This window comes from Cervus canadensis, chromosome 10 (genome assembly GCF_019320065.1).
Source record: "Cervus canadensis isolate Bull #8, Minnesota chromosome 10, ASM1932006v1, whole genome shotgun sequence".
In the NCBI taxonomy this organism is placed as follows: Eukaryota; Metazoa; Chordata; class Mammalia; order Artiodactyla; family Cervidae; genus Cervus; species Cervus canadensis.
The window spans coordinates 47853798-47870700 of NC_057395.1; the positions used below are offsets into that span (position 1 = coordinate 47853798).

Below are 16903 nucleotides of genomic sequence, written 5' to 3' on the forward strand. Positions count from 1 at the left end.
AACCTATATGCAGGTCAGGAAGCAACAGTTAGAACTGGACATGGAAAAACAGACTGGTTCCAAATAGGTAAAGGAGTACATCAAGGCTGTATGTTGTCACCCTGCTTATTTAACTTATATGCAGAGTACATCATGAGAAATGCTGGGCTGGAAGAAGCACAGCTGGATTCAAGATTGCTGGGAGAAATATCAATAACCTCAGATATGCAGATGACACCACCCTTATGGCAGAAAGTGAAGAACTAAAGAGTTTCTTGATGAAAGTGAAAGGGGAGAGTGAAAAAGTTGGCTTAAAGCTCAACATTCAGAAAACTAAGATCATGGCATCTGGTCCCATCACTTCATGGTAAATAGATGGGGAAACAGTGGCTGACTTTATTTTTCTGGGCTCCAAAATCACTGCAGATGGTGACTGCAGCCATGAAATTAAAAGATGCTTACTCCTTGGAAGGAAAGTTATCACCAACCTAGACAGCATATTAAAAAGCAGAGACTACTTTGTCAACAAATATCCATCTAGTCAAGGCTATGGTTTTTCCAGTGGTCACGTATGGATGTGAGAGATGGATGGAAACTGAGCGCCAAAAAATTGATGCTTTTGAACTGTGGTGTTGGAGAAGACTCTTGAGAGTCCCTTGGACTGCAAGGAGATCCAACCAGTCCATCCTAAAGAAGATCAGTCCTGGGGGTGTTCATTGGTAGGAGTGATGTTGAAGCTGAAACTCCAATACTTTGGCCACCTGATGCAAAGAACTGACTCATTTGAAAAGACCCTGATGCTGGGAAAGATTGAGGGCAGGAGGAGAAGGGCACAACAGAGGATGAGATGGTTGGATGGCATCACCGACTCAATGGACATAAGTTTGGGTGGACTCCGGGAGTTGGTGATGGACAGGGAGGCTTGGCGTGCTGCAGTTCAAGGGGTCGCAAAGAGTCAGACACAACTGAGAGACTGAACTGAATTGAACTTAAAAGTATAATCCCAGAGGAGAGGGACTCGGTGTCCCTGATCGTTCTGCCTGATATCATTCAACAGGTTTCTCTAAACATAACCTTTCCCAACACAAACAAAACTTTACTTTGGATCCCTAAAATGCAACTTTCAAACACACCTATGTGTAGAAAAGCCCTGAATTACACCACTCAACACTGAAGGACCCACAGAGGTGCACTTAGAAACACTGACAGTGAGCAGAGGGGACTTGGAAACTGCACGCAAAGTGGTGGCCATGGCAGTTTTGTGGTCAAGAAGTGCTGTTGTAAGCATTTCATATTATCACGTGCTAATTCCATTCATTTTACTGAGCATGAACCTCACAATGATTTCCACTCAAACTAGTCTTCAGCAGTGGACACTGAAGCAGGAGATGCCCACATTTAATTGCTTCAGTAACTCAGCCAACATTCTACTCCACAGAAAAGTATTTTTTGCTTTGAAAACAAACAAGAATAGTCATTTGCTTTTTTCCCTTTTCATCTGCCCAAATTGACAGTGGTTTGTAACTGAAACAAAAATAAAACCAACTAAATTAAATCAAAATGTCTTTCGGAAGTTTATTTTGGATAAAATAGTTGAAGACAAATCAAACAGTGCAATGAACAAAAGGACTAGAAGATGACTTACTCCTTTTAGTGCTGGCATGCTGATATCTGTAACCTTTCACCAGTTCCTGTGCCTCAGGGCAGACTTCTGTCCACACCCTCAAACAGGTGTGTTTGCAAAAAAGGGACTCTTCATGTGCAATGACCAAAATTCTCTCTTGCACAAGAGTAAGATTTGTCCATCAAAAGCAACACAGTCACATCAATAAATCTTTCCTCTCCTGCAAGTCTGAAGCAACCAAAACTTAAGAAATGAGAAACCACTGCCCACTCAAAATATCTGTAATATAATACAGTGACAAAAATTACCCACACCCGTACATTTAAGGCATAACCATAGCTTTCAGCAAAGCACAAGTCCTTGAGTTACTTCACTGTTCTGTTCAGTTTACAGATCACGACTCCCAGCTCTGTGAAACCAAACCAGGAAAAAGTGGGGTCAAAGTGCTTCAGCGGCAAAGGACACTATCTCCTGTCCTTTTTACCAGCTTTCCTCTTTCCTGAGAGCAAGTGCTTCGGTTTCATGTCAAACACATGTCTGTCTGCCTCCCCTTTCTTCCCCAAGCGATTCATCTTCTTCTGAGCATTCTTCATCATCATCTTGGCCTTCTTCACCATCTACAAAGGTAAAGAAAAACCTATCAGTTGTGAAAACCCAAATTTCCAAGTGAATTTCCATTACCTGTTAACACTTGACGTGAACAGTCCAGGTCCGTGCTGTGAAGAGAAGCCCTCGTGAGCATCACTCACACCATTTTCCCGTGGACATACCACAGTACCCACAGGATGAAAACTGTACCAGACCAGTCTCATACCTGTGAGGACCAGACACTCTCAGACCTGCAAGACCAGGTACTCTGTTCTGTTCTACTTCCCTCTCAGCAGATGAGGGCATGGAGATCCGGCCATGGAGCTACTCATATCTGACTGACAAGTGGCAATGCTGGTATTAAGTCCAGATTACTGGATGAAATGGCTCCCTGAAAGCACACTGCTGATCAGTTTATATACAGACTTTCTCATCTAGATGAATTTTCAAAATGCTGAAACTAACCATTTTTATATTTAAAGAAAAAAAGGAAAAGTAGTAGTTGCCACAAAAAGAGACTGTACACATCCAAAGTGTCTTTTCCTAAAGACTGCCCCAAACAGCTCCCTGCTGTGGTGGGTGAGGGCCCCATGTCCAGGCTCTGAGCAGGACTGTTTCCTAGCACAGCCCTGAGTGGCTGGGACCAAGGCTCAGGCTGCAAGGCTCCTGCAATACCCTGCTCTGTCTGCCCTGAGAAGGAACACACACGTGTAAAGAAAAGGCCCATGGATACCCGGCGGTGCAGGGGCCAAGCCCAACCCCTAGGGTGCAGCACTCAGCCAAGCACACTCCACCACCCACCCCACAATCTCTGCGGCTCCAAATGTTTGCCCCGACCCCCTGAGGGGTCAACCGTAGAGGTTATTAGCTACTAGTTACAGGGACTAACCTTGACATCCCGGAGACCAGAGACATCACGTGGAGGCCGAGAACAGCTCTGACTGCGGGTCACAGAGGCAGGCAGGACAGAGTCTTCCCGTTTCCTCTTCCTGGTGATGCTCCGAGACCTTCTCGCCTGGACTGCATAATGGGCCTGAAACAGAGCAGGCTTCAGTGCCTCGGGGTCCCAGCGCCTTGGGATCCTGGCACCTCGGGGTCCCGGCCTTAGTGACAAACATGAAATTACTCCAGTGGGGGGAGAAGGCACATGGAGGGCTCATAGAACCATCGTCGAACAAGCTAAATACATTTAAAACATACATAGTCAGGGCCTGCCCTGGTGGACCAATGGGGAAGAGTCCTCCCATCCACCGTAGGGGATGCAGGTTCAGTCCCTGGTCATTGGAACTAAGATTCCAAATGCAGCACAGCATGACCAAGATAAAGAAACAAATCTTTAAAAAAATAAAACACTGTAAAAAAAAAATAAGGTACACACAGTCCCCATTAATTATTGGTCAAATATTCGTCTTCACTCACACAGCTGCTGTGTGCTACTCAGAGCTGCCTGTTCAACCTCCTGAGCAGCACGGTTTGTCAAGAGCTGCCCTCCTTCTCAACCCCCTTCTGCAGTTACTGGCCGCCAGAAAGCTCAGCCATGAGGTTGAGCAAAGACCCGGGTGCTGAGGACAGTTTCTGCAGGCCCCTGCTCAAGATGCCCCTCAGGTTACTGTCTGGAAATAAGACTGCACAGTGATGTGAGAGGAAGGCTGGCCGAGAGCCCAACATCCGATAATCATTAGTCAGGACATAATGTGAATAGCATGCATGGCTTATCAAAATCCGATTAGTCTAACACAATGGTTTTCCTTGTTTCGGTAATTCCACTTCTGAGAAACTGCTTTGAGAAATAATCCAGAACATGAAGATGCTCTTTCATACAAAGATGTGTACTCTGGCTCAATTCATCAAGAAAACCTGGGACACTAAAAAAGGTATGTGAAATGCCTTCTAACCTCTGGGGTCCGAGGCATGACTTTGAACTATTTACAGCCTATGTTCCTCTCACACCAAGGCACTCAGCACCACCTCCCATTTACTTTGTCTAAACTGAAACAAATTAAAGCTCAATATGAAGACACTGGTCACCAAATCAAAGTCACAGCTCAAAAATAAGAACTGTGCAAAACAACGTAATTATCAACACAAACCCCGGAAGCACCAACTCCTCTGTAACCTGTTCCTGCCCTGGTTCCCAGAACAGCGCCCCACCCCCACCCCAGCCGTCCGCACTCACATTGTCCTTGTCATCCATGTCAACACCAAGACTGCGCATCTCATCCTCCAAGACCTTCCGCTGAACCTGAAGGGGGAAACGACAATGTTTTAAACAATTAGTTTGATGAAACCTTTAAAAAAAAAAACTCAAGGAAAAACGTACAGAACAATGATCCATGATACACTTATTTTAGAAACTATTTACTTGGGCTCACATGCGTTTTTCGAGAACTCATTAAATAACATAAAAGTTAACATTTTCTGTGTGATTATATATTACACTCAGGACAACATACAAGTGGCCCCCAGATTCCGCTCAGCTCCCCAGGGGTTCCCACATGCAGACCCAAGAGGCCAGCACCTCCTCCCCCACAGTGGGGGGACACAGCAATGCCACAGCTGTCCACATCCATTCACCACCACACAGAAATGACATGTCAAACACACACGTATGCTCCATGGAGACAGCCTGGCCCAGCTCACTCAACCATCCCCCACACCATCCTCCTTCCCTGGGCGCAGTGACTCCAGACAAGAGCCAGGGCCCAAGGAGACGGACCCAAGGACCAGAGGACCCTGGCTCCATCCAATCCACTTGTGCCTCAGCGTGAACCTCCCCATCCTAACCAGTCACAGGGCTCAGATAAATCACTTTGGCTCTGAGTTAGACTGTGTTAGGTTTCTGAAGAAAGTAAAAAGTTAAGTCCTGACCAATAAAGAATTAAAGAATAAGGACATGTTAACTGATGAGTTTACCTCCACAAATTTACCCATAACTCACGATCTTCATTTGTACAGCTACAAAGTAGTTGAATCCAACAGTGAAAGTCACCAAAAAAGGGTGGAACACAATATAGAAGGTCAACACTCAGCCAACCTCAAAAGTCAACTTACACCAACCAAAGGGCAGGGCCATACAGACGCCCGCACACAAAGAACCACTGACTCTTGAGCACAACACTTGCCTTTTTGGCCGTCCGAGGCATCCTGGGCCCCTGTGTGTCCTTCTCTCTGGACTGTAGAATCTTCAGCTTCTTTTTTTCCCTAATCTGTTTTGCCAGCTGTCGAATCTCTGCCATTTCTTCATCTTCACTTTCAGATTCACTGTCATACTCTCCAGCAGCTGTTCTTAGTTCTTCTTCTTTTTCTAACTCTTCCAATTTCTTTAAAAAAAAAAAAAGTCATAAAGTCAACAATGAAAAACTCATACATAACAACCTTTACAAAAACCAGGTTTCCCCTAAGCCTTTCGAGGTGATACAAATGCCAGGTTCAGGCTCATGTGGCCTCACCAAGGCTCACCTCCCTGAGAACAGGCACAGAGATGAGCAAGAAGACTACACCCACAGAAGCAGACTGTTCCATGCCACTTCTTTACCTTTCTTAAAAAGAATCACTCCCAAAAAAAAAAAGAATCACTCCCAACTCCAAGGTTAAGACATGTAAAATGTTCTCTTCTCTCCTAGCAGGTACACAAGAGAACCTCTGTCCTTAAAAGAACCATAAATATCAACCCAAACTGGCCTTGGACCACGACAGCTTGTGTATCCTCCCAAAGCCGTTCCAAATACAAGCTCATTAGCTGTATGGTTAATAATATCTTTAAAAATGTATAATAAACCTCAACAAGAGCCCAAGTCAAAGGTGCCCGTATCACTACTAGTGTGATAAGGCAGGAGGGAAGGAGACTGGAAGGGGATAGGCAAGGTGAAGCCAATCATGGGCCATCAGAGCCCAGACTGTGGAAGCAGGCTGCTACACAATAAGAGACAGAGCAACAGGCACAACTGAAGAGATGAAGACATGAAATATAAATCAAGGACACGGCCCAAGAACTGATAGTTCCTCAAAAAGTAAGACATATAATTACCTTATGATCCAGCAATTCTCCTAGGAATCTGCCCAGACATGCTAAAAACACTCAATACTAATACATGAACCATGACACCCATAAGGTAGAAACAAACCTTATGTCCATCCATGAGATGAGCGCATGAACTATATACTATATAGAATGTGCCATACATTTGAAATAGAACATCACTAAGAGGGAGGAAGCTCCGACACATGCTACAACACAGACAAACCTTGAAAATACCATGCTCAGTGGGAGGTCAACTTACTGTGTGACTCCACTTATATAAAATACACAAAATAGGCAAATTGACAGACACAAAAAAGGATGTGACTGCCCAAGGCCAGGGAGGGGAGAAGTGCTGTCAGAGCTGGGAGTTACTTAGGGATGATGAAAAGGTTTTGGGACCACAGGGAGGTGGTGGCTGCACAACACCGCGTATGTACTAGATGCCACTTGATCGTACACTTTCACACATTAAGAAAGACGTTACTCAGAAAAGATAGGACCACAACTGAAGGGGAACACAGGGTCTAAGGAAGGCTTTGTTTTTTTTAAAAAAGAGAGAAACTTGTGGACACTCGTATGTTAAGAAATAGCAAGTGAGAAAGGGGCCAACTTCGAGTGCCAGAGCAGGACCAGGGAAGAGGAGGGTCAGGCTGGGGAGTGGGCAGCCCCATCAGAGGGTCCACTCGTGGGGTGAGGCGGGGTTGGGCAGGTGACTGGAGTGTCCACACACAAGAGTCCTTCATGAAGGAGGCACCCTGAGCCCAGCAGAGGAAGACAGGGAGGGAGGTCTGGTGGAGGAAAGAGTGTGCACCAGCCTCAGGTGGAGGGACACAGGGCTGAACACGGGGCCCCAGGCGGCAGAGCCCAGGCTCCTGGTGGGCGCAGAAGGAACAAGGGCCGAGGACAAGTGGAGTAAGAAGCTGTGCTCCTATCTCCTGGGTCAGGCTGAAGAGGAGTAAAAGACACACAATGTCACCAGGGACACAAACCTGCATGATGTCAGGGTCGATATAGTCGGCTATGTTATGGCCTTCCCAGATCTCAGGGATCTTGTCATGTTTCTCAGATAAATTCATTATATCCCAGTACTCTAAAGGTCAAAAAACAAACAAAAAAGTCAACTACCGGATGCCCAAAGAGTCACCACTTAACCAAGTCCCACATCTGCAAAGACAGTAGAGCATCTGTGCTCAGCACCAGGTAAACAAGGTAACGTGCTTGAGCAGAGGACTATTCCACGCTCATGCCAGGGCCCATCAGTACCTCAAAACCAAGAGTCCTAAGGCATGAACAAGAGACTATCGATGCTATCAGCCTGGCCCAGCAGTATACACCAGGAAAGGTACAAAAATAATCCCTCACCAAAAACAAGAGAAACCTTACCTGGAAAGAAAAAAATCTCAGCATCCTGGCAACCTCTCACCTTCAAGAAATTAAACTAACAAAATGCTGGACACTTGTACCCACTAAGGTACTCTCATACTTTTCACATACCTAGCATCTTAAAACAACTACCACACTTGAGCCCTTACTTTGAAGATCCAGAATATAATCATCTCCCATCTCCAGTTCCAGGTCCCGTTCCTGCAACGAAAATGCAATAGTTTTCATCAGCACTTCCAACCCCCAAGGCCAGAACTGTCAGGTGCCCACCAGCCCCATGGCATTACCCCTCTCCAACCTTTTGCCACCTGAAGCTCAGCACCAACTTCCAGTGGGAAACCCGCTTCCACCCCTGGCAGCCCTGTCCCCCAACCCAGGAGGGGGTCCCAGACCTGGGGATTATGCTCCCAGGCGCCCCTGTCCCCACTCCAGCACAGGCCTGGGGCTCCCTCACCTACCCGCTTCCTCTTCGGCTCCCCGAGCTCCATCCTCTTCCTGCGTGCCACCACACCTTCAGGGATAAATGGGGGCCTCTCCTGCGAAAACATGATTGGAAATACCCACGTGAAATGCTTGCTGAATCAAAATACAAAAAGAAAAAAAATGTCTACAGAATGTACAGAGCTTCCCAGGTGGCACTCCTAGTAAAGAGTAAAGAACCCGCCTGCAATGCAGGAGATACAAGAGACACAGGTTGGACCTCTGGGTTGGGAAGATCCCCTGGAGGAGGGCATGGCAACACATGTATGCTTGCCTGGAGAACCCCAAAGACAGAGGAGCCTGGCAGGCTCCTTTAGGGCTCCTAAAGAGTCGTACATAACTGAAGTGACTGAGCACACATGCATAGAACACACAAGTCTGACTTCCTTAATATAAAAATTAGAAATCAATAAGAGATAATCAACCTACAGAAGTGAAGAACTCAATCGGTATGTTAATCACCATGAAATACCCAGTTCCACACAACGTTCAGTAACTAGAAACAATCAAGTTGAATAATCAGTGAGCACAACTCCCTGAAACCACAACGTAGAAACATCACTTCTTATAATGTTCACTTTATTTTGGAGAAAAAGATGTGTGGTAATGAAAAAAATTGAAAACTGGCACAACTTTCTGTGAACAAATAGTTTTACAGTAACAAACATCACTGGCAATCATCTTTACCTATTGTTAGTTCCCAGACTGGTCACCAAAAATTAGTGTTGAATGAACAGAATACAAGAAGAAAACATCAAAATAATTAACAACAACAACAACAAAAAAAAAAAACCCCGTGAAACTTCCCTGGCAGCCTAGTGGTTAGGATTCCCAGCCTTCACTGCCAGGTTCCGGGTTCAATCCCTGGTCAAGGGACTGAGATCCCGAAAGCTGTGCAACGCAGACTAAAAGAAAACACACCACGACAACAGAATCATCTGTGGTCTGTCATACTGATAGAATAGGAAGTGTGCATTCTCAAACCGTCAGGATCATAAACTTCCAGTGCACTTTTGAGAACAATGACATTTTTGATGGCATGTCTTAAATTTCACTCTACAGATAAACTTGCAATTAAAAAAAGAGACCTATGCATACCACCCTATTTAAAATTTGAGGAAAGCTGATATGCCAGAATGTTTCTGGAAAGATAAACGAGATGAGCTCAGGAGGCAGCCTCTGGTGCAGGGAGCAGCAGTTTAACCTGGCTCCTCCTTTCACCTTTTCAATACTGTCACACACATGGTGTGACCTTGATCTAAGAGCACCCAAGAAACCCCACCAGCCCCACAAGCCCTGACTCCAGGGCCTCCATAGGAGGTCTCACCTTGTCATCTCTCCTGCTGGGAACAGCCAAGTGCAGTCTGTTCAGCACCTCATTCACTTTATTTCCCTTCATTTTGGTTTCAACACGATGAGCCAAAAGCCTGTCACAAGCCTAGGAGGATGAGAACGCACGGCTCTGGGTCACGGGGCATCCAGTGTCCCATCACATCTGAAAGGGCCCCAGAGCCCCTCGCCAGATGGACCCAAGGCTGGAACCTGCGGGGCTCTCCCTCAGAGCAGCCTCTGCAGGCTGGGTGCTGGGACCCCCAAGTTCAGGAAGTTGCCCGGGGCAGACTGTGTGCTCCTGGAGTGGGGAGCGGTTGCTGTCTCCCTTCCTGGGTCAGGGCAAGCCCAGCCCAATGCAAGAACTGAGGGGGCAGGACCGCTGCAGACGATCCGTGGTGGGAGTGTGACCCCCACTCCCAACACTCACAGGGCAGGAGGAGAGGGTGCGGAGAGGGCAGGGAACCCGGACGCATCTCTCAGCGGGGCTGCTAGAGCTCCGGGCTGACCAACCTCCTATCAAGGACAGGCCCGCTTACAGGGAGGACTGACCTCTGTCTTCACTCTGATAACCCCCTCCTCCGTCAGTGTGCTGGTCTCCACCACAGGAAAGCCTTCCGCCTGCAGGTCTAGAAATATTTTCTGGGAACACAATGGATGAGTAAACATGAGCTGCAGCATTTAACCTCACTTCCCATCCACAAACCGTCCAACTCCTCAAACAGGTGCTACAGATGTTAATCACAACAAACACCTCTGTGGTTTTTAATTCTTCTGAAGAACATCTCCCCAAAACTGTTATTTATTTGTCCCTAAATTCTGCTGTGATTGACAATGCACATTATGGGGAGAATCAAACCAGAGTGCAGCAAGCAAACCTGAGGCACTCAAGAACATTCTGTGAGGCCTACCCTTCTGAAAAGAACCTTGGCAAAATCAAGATATATCTCACAGACAATGCTCTCGATGTTGTTCTTTATAAATACCTGGTCTCCTCAGCCTAAGATAGTTCCCAAGAAAACACCTCAGAAACAGGTAAGACTCATCAACGAACGAACCACTAAGACCCTAAGAAGGACCCCACCTGCGCCTCCACCAAGGCTACCTGACACTTCACCGCCCGCCCAACCACACTCCCCCAGTCCAGAAACAAGTGCCTAGCTCAGGACTTCAGGCTGCTCAGGATGGAGCTCTGCTTCCCTCCTAGGTCCCTCCTCCCTGGAAACACCAATCACAGCATGACCAGCGTGGCCACCCGTACCCATGCCACCTGCCCAGGTGCCCAGCTGAGAGACAGCCCTTCCCAACAAGCAGCTCCTGGAGCTGCCGCTCTGACCACAGGCACTGCCAGCCCCATGGCCTCTGAGAGAGGCCACAGGAAACCTCATGGTCCCTCTGCCACTGATGGGCATCCATGAGGTTACAGTGACTCAGTCACTAAGGACATAATCGCAACCATAAAACAAAACTCTGTGAACTAGCATCACTAACGTTCCTTCTCAACTCTGGTTGTGGGAGACGAGGTTCAGAATCATCAGGAAATTTTGAAAACATCGAGGCAACTTACCTGATTGTCCCCAGAAAGCTCAGAGATCCTCTTCACATCACATTTGTTTGCTACGATGATAAGAGGCTGCAGTGAGGAAGAAAACTAATGAAATCCTCACCTTCGCACTGCATGTTACTCAAGAGACCCCACACCGGCCCACACCTACCTTGTTGACAAAGAGTGGCCTGAGGTTCCGGAAGAGTTCCAGCTGCTCCGCGAGCCCATGGCCGCACTGCTCTGACAGGTCCATCACATACAGCACTGCGGCTCGCAGGTGGGCCAGCGCCGTGATGGCCTGCATCTCGATGGTGTTGCGGTCCTCCAGAGGTTGGTCCAGGATCCCAGGGGTGTCCACCACCTGTGGGCAGACAAGTCAGCCCAGCACACAGGCCAAGGGTGCCCACAGACCTAGACCCAGCCCTGGCGGAGCTCCCCACTGACCACGGTGCAGGAACAAGGCAGAGGAAGAAAGGACAAGTGAAAACTGGGGGAGGGGCTCTCACCGAGGAACGAGCCCACCAGCAACGCTGAGGACTGGATAAAAAGAGGACTGCTCTTTCTATTAGCCCTAGATTAACCAGCAAGCCCCCAAGTGCTCAGAACAACATCACTGAATCATTACATTCAACTGTGAACACAGGCTGCGCCACCCTTTCTGGGTTTCTGAGGATGCATCAATCAGAAGTCCTGCTGTAAGCAGAGCGCAGACACCACATCGGGAGCTGCTGTGTCCCAAGTTCACCCGAGGACGGAGAGCGGCCCCCATGTAGCCCTGGAGCCTGTCCATGGGGGGTGGGGGGTGCTCCTGGCGACCCGGGACCTACTCCCCAGCCCCCAGGCTCCTTGGACATGGGCAGACCCTCATCGGTAGGAAGCCCAGAGCCAGACGCCAGGAATGAGGCCGCACACCCCAGGCTAGCGCTCACCTGCCAGCGCAGGTACTTGTAGTCCATGTGCCCCACAAACAGAGACTTGGTGGTGAAGGCGTAGGGCTGGACGTCCACATCAGCTCTTGTCACCTGGAACAAACCACAGGTTCTGACTTTTACACTCTCTCAGAACAGACACGCCTCAGCCGCACAGCATCAAGACTGTCGGCGGTCAGAAGAGACCCCACGACACCTCACGTGACAAGACTGCTAAGAGCCAGCACTGACCAGGCAGCCCCCCTCAGTCTACGCAAGTGGGTCCTCCATCAGTGCGGGGACAGCACCAACCTTATTGATGAAGCTGGACTTGCCAACGTTGGGGTACCCACACAGAAGCAAGGTCCTCGTGTTCGGGTCAATGGTGGGCAGACGGGACAGATGCTGACGCACTGTGAGAAGGCGAAGGTAAATGTGCTTAACTTCATGAAAAAGCATAAGCAACTCAAAGCTGATGGTCTGCTCAACTTAGCTGTACACTCCAGGCCTGTGGCCATGTTATCGCACTCCAACAATGATCATACACGTGACGAGAAAACATGAATGAATGGAGAAGAGACCAGTTGCAGGGGTATCCAGGCTGAACCCAGAACCCTCCTCCCACGTCCAAACAGTGTGGGTTCCCACCCAGTAGACTGAGGTGGGGTCCAGACCACACAACCCAGAGGACTGAGCAGAGAGTCGAGTTTGAAAGGGCAATTCAAGCAAGTATGTGCTCTAGCACTTCCTGGCCTACAGGGCTCCTTTTCCACTTAACGAGCAACCCTCAGGACCTCGACTACTCCAGCAGCACACTGGGCAGGCCACCTAAAGACCTACCCGAAGACTGGAAGCACTGTCAAAGCAGCTCAGAGTTATGATCTTGTTGCAAATTATATGCGAGATGCTGGGGGAGGGGATCAAAATCAAATCAGTTAAAAATAATTGAAATGTAAAAATATATACGCGTGCAAAACAGCAAAAAGTTGTTTCAATAAAAATTGTTCTACATTAATTCAGTAATCACCTACTGAATAAAACTACCAGGTAACAAAACTGGAATAGCAGTTTGATGCTAGCATGTTTCACACTAAAATGTCAGTAACAGGTAAAACTACGGGTCACTTTATTTTTATACATTTTGGTATCTCCTTGCCATTTATAGTGTACATGCCTTGCCTATTAAATTTGAAAGACATAAATGTTTTTAATAGTGCTACTAACACGTAAGCATTAATTAAGTTCTAGCTGCTTTTTCAATCACATCTAATCTGTTAGACTTTCTTACAGGCTAGACTGGGAAAAATAATTTGTTCCTTTGATCTCTACAACAAAACAAAAATAAACATTATAAAAATAACTCTTAACAACAAACAAGTACTTTAACAGAATGCACTAACAAGTAGTTAGTTGCTGATGCATAACAAGTACCTTGTTCCAAATATTCCAAACTCTGCTTCTGTCTTTTGATAATAGTACACATCCGCCCGAGAGCAGCGCGTTTCAGTTGCTTGCAACGGTACAGAGAATCACCATATTTCATGAGCCGAACATAATCTTTAGCTACGCTGAAAAACAGAAAAATGTGTAAGATTTTGCTCTCCTTTGACAATAACTTAAAAGATACTACATTAAGAAAATCCCTTACTTGTCCACTAAATTTTTGGCAATGTTTATTTGTCCTAGAGCCAACTTGTAATGATCCTTGTCATAGAGAATGTTCATCAAATCTGCATAAAATGGATGAATATCCTGTAACAAGAACAACAGAATGGTCACCTTGGTCTGGCAGCTTCTCCTCTGGTGTGTGGATAACACTTGAACATAACTTCCTAGGGAAACACATCACACCTTTTGCCCTTCTTCATCGCCCACCCTCCCCCCTGAATCTTCTCCCCAGGCCTCTCTCCTGAACAGTGACTATTTAGTCACAGAGAAAAAACAGAGTCAGCGGGGAAGCCAAGTCCACCTGCCCTGTGCAGGCCTGGCCAGGACCAACTCCATCTGGGCACCAGAGCCCACCCCTTGGGCTCAAGAAGAGAGCTCCAGAAATACTTTCCCATCCACCCAGCCAGTCCCATTAACCTGTAAATGTGCTGTTATTGCCCAAAACTTAAAAAGAAAGTTTTAAAACTCCTGTCTCTTTGCTTTTCTTCTGTTTGCACAGGTGTTTCCTGGTGCTGTCACCTCATCCTTACTGCATTTTTCATCCTCAGGTACGTTCCGAAGTACCTGCACTTTCCCCAGAAACTATACCCTCCTTCAGCCAGTGGCCACAAAGCACTAGCATCAAGTCCTAGAATTCTACACCTGCAGTTTCTGTCACATGAACCAATCTCTTCTGCCTTAACCCACCTTCAGGGACTATCTCAGGACAGTTAAGGCTCTCAAGCTGTATTGCAAACCCCACATCCATCATCATCTCAGCAACTTTGCAACCACGTGGTCCCACTCAGGGGCTCCACAGGCAAGGTCCACTCCTGCATCCTGCAGCTAAGCACGCAGGCAGAAGGCTGGTGCAGCAGGGCCTAACTTTGGGGGCTCAGTGAAGAAGGCAGCGCCCCACGAGACGGCCTCTCCTAACAGCACACTAACCATCAGCCGCAGCAACAAGATAACACACTGCTGGGCCTCAAGCCACTGGACCCATCTGAAGCCACAGGAAAGGGAGCCTTGGAAAGGAGGAGGAGAGGACACACATAGGCCACCAGAACCTTGGGCTTCTGAATTCAGTCCACAGCTTTCAGAATTCCAACTGTCCCCACAGTCTAGAGGTTACAGAGAAAGCCTGAGGCATGCTCCGGGCCCTCAGAGATGGGAGTTTCACTGGGAAAACAAGATACTAAGGAATCAAAAAACCTCTGATCTGCTCCCAGTTTCGTTACTAACTTTCAGAGTAAACTTTGACAAGTCATTTCCTCTTTCCTTCACTATTGGTCAACTGAGTAGACACAGCTGGTTTAACCTTGCCTGAAGGTTAATATTTACATAATCACTTACGTCCCACAGAGTCACTTACATCCAATTTGGGGAAATCGGTCAGAATTTGTGAGAGTCTGTCATGGTAATTCTGCTGAGTAAATTTGACTTTCCTCATATAAAAATGTCTAATGCGATGGATTTGGTAATGTTTGTGTATAACTGTCGGAGTCTTTCGTTGAGTCTTCGATAATGTCAGGTCAATAAAGTCCTGCAAAAAAATAAGACAGTTAACACCAAAAATGTCTCCTTTCACCCCCTTATTTGAAATCACCTTAAAAGACTAATGTTCAACAATGTATTTTAAACTACAAACACTTTTTCTATTTTAAACTACAAACACTATTCTAATTAAATCCTCAGTGTAAAGCTGTGTTCATCTTTATGGTTCCTTGCCTTTATGAAAACACTCGGCAAATGCCTGCTGAAATAAATTTTATCCCACACTCTTGACATTATCCTAACTTCCACATACCTAAAACCATCTGAAACGTAAGTACCCAGAAAACTCAAGCACAAATCAGGAAAAAATAATGTTTTAAACAGAAACAGTTCTACTATTTCGGTTTGTGTATCTCCAGTTTTGACAGCACACAAAATAACTGGTAAGACTAAAACCCGCTGTTTTCAATTTCCCAAGGTAAGGTGGACATGAAAGACTCCGGCATGAAGTCCTGAGCAAGCCGTTCAAGCAGATAGGTATGAGACGCTGTCTGCTCTGGGAGGCATGCTGCCGCCGGTCGTCAGTCTGACAGAGACCATGCAGACCCACCTACTTCATAGAGCTTCCTGACTCTCCCCGTCTCTTCCGGGCAGATCCCAACCCCCTGAGAGCCCTAATCTCTGAGGAAGGACCCCCAGAACCCAACTCCTCAGGGGCCTAATCTCTGAGGAAGGACCCCCAGATCCCAACCCCCTGAAGGCCCTAATCTCTGAGGAAGGACCCCCACTCTCTGGGAGGACCCCAAACCAAGGGGCCCGAATCTCGAGAGAACGTGACCTAGGAAGGGGCCTGGCGGAGAAGGAGGCCTCTTCCAGCCCACCGCTACACACCGGAGCCCCAGCGTCCCGCGGCCTGGCCTAGAAAAGCGGGGACAGAAGGGCCCTTGGGGTCTCCTACCTTGGCGGACGGCACCACCGTGATCTTCTTGAAGTTGTAGTGCGCCATGCCGGCGATTAGCCACGAGGGGACAGCCGCCCGGACTTCCGCCGAGGAGCCGGGGAATAACTTCCGCTGAGAAGTATGAGACTTCCGCCTGCGTTGCGTCAGTTCCGGCGCTTCCTGCTCCGCACGCATCGCCTCGGGGTCGCACGGCGCCCTCGCCTGGCCGGAGGAGGGGTCGCGGGGTCCGGGCGGAGGGCGCGCGCGGCGGGAGGAGGACGGCGCCGAGAAGGCGGCGATGAGGTCCAGTCTCCACAGCAGAAAGGAGAGGGTCTTGAGGGGCCTCCCCGAGGATCTGTGCTACCCAGCCGGTCCAGGGCCCTGACTGACCTGGGCCATAGGTCTGGGGGGCCTTTGGGAGCCTGGGAGGGGGGGTGCTTCAGAGGGGCTCGAAGGGCTCCAGGGGTCTCGGGGAGTCTGGGGTCTCCGGAGATCGGGGGGTCTGGGGTCTCCGGAGATCTGGGGTCTGAGGTCTCCGGATCGAGGGTCTGGGGGCGGGGGCGCGGGCTCTGGCTGGGCGAGATGGAGGTGGGGGGCGCGCGGGTCTTCTCTTTGCACGCTCACGTCTCTTCGCCTCCGGTGAGCGCGATTGAGTCCTTCCTTTTTTTAAATTTTTTGGTCGGTGAGGCGGGTGGGATCTTAGCTTCCCCAGCAAGGATGGAACATCCGCCCCTGCACTGAAAGCTCAGTCTTAACCACCAGACCGCCAGGGAAGTCCCCTGCTGAATCTTATTAAATAAAGGCCGTGGAGGCCCAGTCGTGTGCGACAAGCAACGCCTCTCCTCCCCCGCGAGGCCCCCCGGCGACCCTACACCACCACCCCATCTTGGCCCCACCAGAGCTGCCAGCCTTCCCCCAACCCAGGCCAGCCGCAGGCCTTTTGTCCCTCTTCTTCCTCAGAAGC

At 48.3% G+C, this 16903-nt stretch overlaps 1 protein-coding gene across 1 annotated transcript; it reads right to left on the minus strand.

Moving 5' to 3' along the window:
• Nucleotides 1-1529: 1529 nt before the first annotated feature.
• Nucleotides 1530-16103, minus strand: GTPBP4 (GTP binding protein 4). Its single transcript, XM_043479877.1, has 17 exons — nt 15958-16103; nt 14878-15048; nt 13507-13610; nt 13290-13426; nt 12171-12271; nt 11880-11972; nt 11120-11311; nt 10972-11037; nt 9957-10046; nt 9403-9513; nt 8054-8131; nt 7745-7796; nt 7202-7302; nt 5314-5511; nt 4368-4433; nt 3081-3224; nt 1530-2220 (listed from the first exon to the last, which is right to left on the minus strand). The coding sequence occupies exons 1-17, from the start codon at nt 16003-16005 to the stop codon at nt 2068-2070; spliced, it is 1905 nt and encodes a 634-aa protein (XP_043335812.1). The 5' UTR covers nt 16006-16103; the 3' UTR covers nt 1530-2067.
• Between the last annotated feature and the right edge of the window lie 800 nt (nt 16104-16903).

Coding starts and splice junctions, on each gene's coding strand:
- GTPBP4 (XM_043479877.1), bottom strand. CDS start 16,005: ATGGCGCACTACAACTTCAAGAAGATCACGGTGGTGCCGTCCGCCAAG. Junction 12,272..13,289: donor TTTGGAATATTTGGAACAAG/GTACTTGTTATG, acceptor GCCTTCTCACAG/TGCGTCAGCATCTGTCCCGT. Junction 7,797..8,053: donor GGGAGCCGAAGAGGAAGCGG/GTAGGTGAGGGA, acceptor TTTTCGTTGCAG/GAACGGGACCTGGAACTGGA.